Below are 5,185 nucleotides of genomic sequence, written 5' to 3' on the forward strand. Positions count from 1 at the left end.
GACAACGGGAAGGGAATGCAAGGCGTAGAATTCAGCATTTACCACACAAATTAGCAGCTTTAATTATCGATTTCATGAAAAATGCGCAATCAGAAATTTTGAAGATAGGACGCACCATATCTTCTATATTTATGCAATTCATTCAGAACATTTCAATGGAAAATCTTTTTCTCTTTGTATACTAGAAATTTCATCCGCCATAGCCTTAGCTATTTGGGGAAGATTCAAAATGTCTTCTCAAAATTAAATGCTAATGCTAAGATTGTATAACTGCTTTTCTCTTTCCCATTTTGCAATAATTTCCATTCTGTTCAAACAGATAAAGCAAAAACTGATAACAACGTTAATTGAACAATCAATATTTTTGAAATAAATAATATAAATGATGCGAGCAGATTACTTACTCATTACTGACCATAATTTTGTATTGATATTATTACTCAACTCGTTTTGCTACAATTATGTTATTGATATGCAAATTTCAAATAGCCGTTAAATTTAATAATTGTTAAAACGCAACATAATGCAAATTTGTGTGCTCATATTATTTGTTTGCTTTCGAACGTGCTTTCAAACAATAGTACGCAACGCGCATGCTATAACTGATGAATGCCCATTCTCCGTGGAAACTGTACGACCACATGTAAAACAAATGTGTGATTTTGTACATTTTATTGTCGACAATACCAAGAATAGTATCCCACATCGAACAGAAGACACCCATTCATGTAAGTTGCACATTTTTCAGTTAATTGGTAATTGTTTAAAATGATGGGGAATATTAATTCACGGTTTACTAGAACAGAATAAGTAAATTTCTCAAATTTAGAGAGCATAGTAATTTCAACTTAATATGCTACATTTCTGAGGTGAAATTAAAAACAGTTTCAAGGAAGAAAGGTAATTCATAATTGAAATATAATAATACACTTGTGAAGTTATGTAGAAACAGGTTGTTGGTGTGTTGTTTTCACAGTTATCAAATAAATGAACGTCAGTCGTTGAGGTCGTTAACAGTTTCAGAAAATTAGTTGGAAACAGATTAAAATGCTAATTTATTCATTTTCAATTAATTTCTGCACAACATATGAATATTTTACGACCGTACCTGCAATAATATTTATTAATACTTGATTTTCTTATCGTATACAATGCCAAATTTTGTGCGATAGAGAAATGCATAATTTTATAAAATAGCGGGCTGATTATTATCTTTATATCTCGATTTGGTTCTCAGCGATACTAAACACGTGGCTACATAAATTTGTTTTCATTTTTGTTCACAACGATTTTTAGCAGTTGCTTTACAAACGCACTTTAAATGAACTTGGTCGATGAAAATCACATTCAGATGTAAATGTAACTGAATAATTTAACAGATCTTTTCCCATTATAATAGTATAAAGTTTATTTGGATGTTTCGTGATTTTCTGCGCATTTTTCAAATGAATGTAACGAATTATTAAAACTGTATAACAATAGCGGCAACGGTAGTGAGAAACGATGACGTAACCAAATGTGTAATAATGTCTGATCTTTGATTTGTTGTGAAATTTCGCAAACTCCACTTTAGCATCTTTAATATTTATGATGTTAAAAATGAAAGATTGCTTCAGATATGCAATCAGTAGTTATCATTTTAAATGAGTCTTATTATAAATAATTATTTAGTAATAAAATTGCGTAAATCAAAATTTCTTAACAGTGCGGGTGCTGTAAAGCCAAAACAAGAATCAGGAACGATTGTTCTAGAAATGCGCAATTTTTTTCAGTTGAGAAAATTACAAATTTATGTATAAATATTATCATATTGTAACAACCGATATTATTATCAGAATTTCATTACTTATTTCATGTTTAACCATGTCCTTTAAAATCCAATTTTTGTCCTGATATAAATTGCACGTTACACAATTTCTGTCGCAATTATCATCATAAAATTTCATGTAAACTGTTTTATTTTCTATAAATCACAATACGTATTTTGTTTTTGAAACTATTTTTAGTAGATGCCATTTTTTATTATCTATATAATTTTGATTTGAAGAAAATCATTGGTAAAATATAAATTATTGTATCACTTCCTACTTTCAAGCATCTAAATTCTTTCAACGCAACAAAAGCATTTCCGGTTATTTTTAGTAATTTTCAATGCCTCTGGTTAATAAATTTTCGTTTCAGCTAATTTCAGTAAAATAAATTTGCATAATAATGCTATGTTACGTAATAATGCAATATTACGTAGTAATGCAATACTGCGTAATTATATGAGCTGTGTAAATAAAAACGTAATAAATTTCATCATCTCGTTTAATAACGATGTTCATAACATTCATTCCACTGCGTTATTACTGACGGAAAATTAGGTTGTTCTTCCGGAGGCAAAGTAAATAGTCATTTGCATAATTTACTTAATATTATACATTTAAACAGAGCACTTTGTTACATTAGGTTATTCAGTTGACTGCAGTGCTATCAGTCATGTGCGTGGTCAACTATAATTCCGCTCCTCAACACCAACAATGAAATATCGGTAAGTTGGATTTGATAATGTTGTGGTGGTATGCTATGCATGTCATTTGCATCACTTTACTAATATGGTGAATGGAAACTGACGGGTTTCTTTTCTATTGTTGTTATTGCTGACTTTCAGGTACATCAGATGCTGGAGAAGAAGAAGTACGTATTTCAGTTTTTTATTTTGAGATTGCTGCATTAATATAATTTACTTTCAGAATTATATCAATGAATATGAAATAAACTGATTCTGAAAAGTAAGTAATTGAATATGGTTCCAATGCATCGAAATAATTTTGCACTCTTTTTTATTTGTAATATGTTCATTTTTGTTTAATTGAGATTGTAGGCTAGCTACGCCATTAGCACCACATTACTTTGTAAAGACTGAAGGTAAAATTATTTCAATTTATATAACACTGCATTAATAACTTTTTAGGAAATTTCAACTTTCCTTATTCATTATCTCACTGCTCACTTTTTTTATTCATTGTTACATAACAAATAATGCAGCGATATTACCGGTATGTTTATACTTTTTGTACATTTTACTTAAACTATCAATAGTAGTTAATAATAAACCTATATGAAAAAGCCCTATTATGAAAAGTATAACTTTTCAGAAGAAAAGACGAATAACAGTGCATCATAATTTTTGAATTCCATTCATTTTGTAATCTAATATTTTATCTTTGTTTTATTATTTTTTTAGTTTAACCATCTCTCTGGATGTTTCCATTGCGGTCTGTCATGTTCCTTCATCAGCTCCCCTTTCAGGATTACCTCATCGTCAGAGTAAGATTTCATGCGGTTTGGAATTGCAATAGCTTACGTTCAAGCAGTAGAACAGTTTCAGTTAGCTTGAATTTCATTCGTTTTTGATCTGATGTATTTCTTTGATTTACTTAATCCTTTTTTAGTTTAATCATCTCATTGTCGATTCTTCTACCGTAAAAGACAAGTGTTCCAATTCTTCCTTTTATTTTTTAATTGTAAGAGTAAGAATGAATTTGATTTCTTTGACGTAATCTATTTATACGATCAAAAAGGTTTGGATACACAGTACAATGTGTTACAGTGGTTGGTTGAGCCGGCAGATTTGAGTATTTCACGTGTATTGAACATCTCCAATAACAGATTGCATCATCTCAGCTGAACTGTTTTGGACATTCTTTCTCTGGACACCGTGGTATGTCAGGCTCATCAATTTGCTTGAATTTGTTGCTAATTGCAGTTCGGTATTTTGTATTTTGTAATCTAATACTTTATTCTTTTAGTTTACCCATCTTTTTGAATGTTTCCATCGCGGTCAGTCACGTCCCTAAAGCAGCTCCCCTTTGAGGATTGCCTCATCATCAGAGTAACAATGAATTTGCTGTTTGTAATTGCAATTGGTTACGTCAACAGAACAGTTTCAATGTACTTGTACTTCCACGATGGTAGTTCGACTTTCCGTAACCGCTTTCAAAAGGTATTTCAAAATTCAGTAAGTAATCGGTTTGTTTAATTAGACAACAAGCAGCATACATTATTAGATATATTTAGATTTATAATTTTATATTAAATTTATATAACATAATAGTAACAGATAATGCCATTTCAGTCGAACTGTTTATGAGTTCTTTCCATTGTGATAAGTTTGCCTCAGTGCTTTCTAATTCTGTCATCACAAAAATAAGTCAGTGCACATTTTGACAATTATAGTAATGGATGATATCAGCACCTTCAAACTGATATGGGATTCCTACTGATGGCGCTCAGCGTTAGTGGAAGGTGGCGTAGTAGCGTTTCTGAACCCTCCCGCTGTGGTTCGCTTATCATAAGAGTAAGAAGGTGAATAAGAAGAAGACGATTGTAATGGTAGCAGTTATCGAATTGCAATACAGTCGATCAGCGCTGTTGTCCGTGTAAATTATACCAACCCGTTAGTGCGAGCTACCATCAGGACGTTCCCAAAGTGGTATGTCAAAATTCAGTAAGTGCAGATTCTGTTCATTATGGTTGTGGATTGCATCATTCCCCGACTACAATGCCGATGTCACTCTGTGTTTGTTTAGGCATAAATACGTCTCCCAACAGTCCTACATGGCTTATCACAGAGTAAGAAAGAATTGTCAATTCCTTTTTATAATATGGATGTTTTATCAATTTTACCATCCTCTACTTTTACAATCTAAATTACAATTGTTAGATGAAGTGGCATTCTTTGGTAACTGCGTTATTGAATATGCGTTACTTGAAAGCGTTACTGCTTGTTTGAATGACGTGATACTCTACTGTAAGTACATTACTTTTATATACGTTTATCAGTTTATCAGGTATTTATTCCTTTTCAGATATCCATTTGCAATCGTTATGGTACCAGAGTTTTGAAGGTTTTCCAGGTACGTTTAGGAAAGTATTTTAGGATTTTTTAGATTTTAGATCGCAACATGGCTATGCAAACAGCCACGTTGCGTTCAACTGAAAGTAACGGTAAGTCTACGAAAGGGAAGGTAAGTATGAAGGTAAGTATAAAGGGAATAGGTAAGTATAAATGAAAAGGTAAGTCAGGTAAGTGATGTAGAGGGATATCACATTTACATGAAGTACATCACTTCAAGGAACCACGTAAATGAATCACTACAGAGTATCACTGAAAATTTAGAATTCAAAATACAGCCTTAGG

At 31.6% G+C, this 5,185-nt stretch overlaps 2 protein-coding genes across 2 annotated transcripts; both read left to right on the forward strand.

Annotated features, from left to right (window-relative positions):
- The first annotated feature begins 523 nt into the window (after window positions 1–523).
- Tsp_12824 (hypothetical protein) lies at window positions 524–2,724 on the forward strand. Its single transcript, XM_003367761.1, has 2 exons — window positions 524–728; window positions 2,654–2,724. Exons 1-2 carry the CDS (start codon window positions 524–526, stop codon window positions 2,722–2,724), a joined length of 276 nt encoding a protein of 91 aa, XP_003367809.1.
- A 1,159-nt stretch (window positions 2,725–3,883) lies between these two features.
- Tsp_12825 (conserved hypothetical protein) lies at window positions 3,884–5,012 on the forward strand (the record flags this gene model as incomplete). Its single annotated transcript, XM_003367762.1, has 3 exons — window positions 3,884–4,003; window positions 4,854–4,901; window positions 4,935–5,012. Coding segments are annotated over exons 1-3 (246 nt in total), but the record flags the coding sequence as incomplete, so codon positions are not given.
- Window positions 5,013–5,185: the final 173 nt, after the last annotated feature.

The sequence above is a fragment of the Trichinella spiralis genome, assembly GCF_000181795.1.
Source record: "Trichinella spiralis strain ISS 195 chromosome Unknown Scfld3725, whole genome shotgun sequence".
Classification (NCBI taxonomy): domain Eukaryota; kingdom Metazoa; phylum Nematoda; class Enoplea; order Trichinellida; family Trichinellidae; genus Trichinella; species Trichinella spiralis.

What these genes read in the sequence shown, in the direction of transcription:
- Tsp_12824 (XM_003367761.1), top strand. Translation starts at nt 524, where the DNA reads ATGCAAATTTGTGTGCTCATATTATTTGTTTGCTTTCGAACGTGCTTT. An exon ending in AACAGAAGACACCCATTCAT is followed by an intron (nt 729 to 2,653) that starts GTAAGTTGCACA and finishes GCTGACTTTCAG; the next exon opens with GTACATCAGATGCTGGAGAA.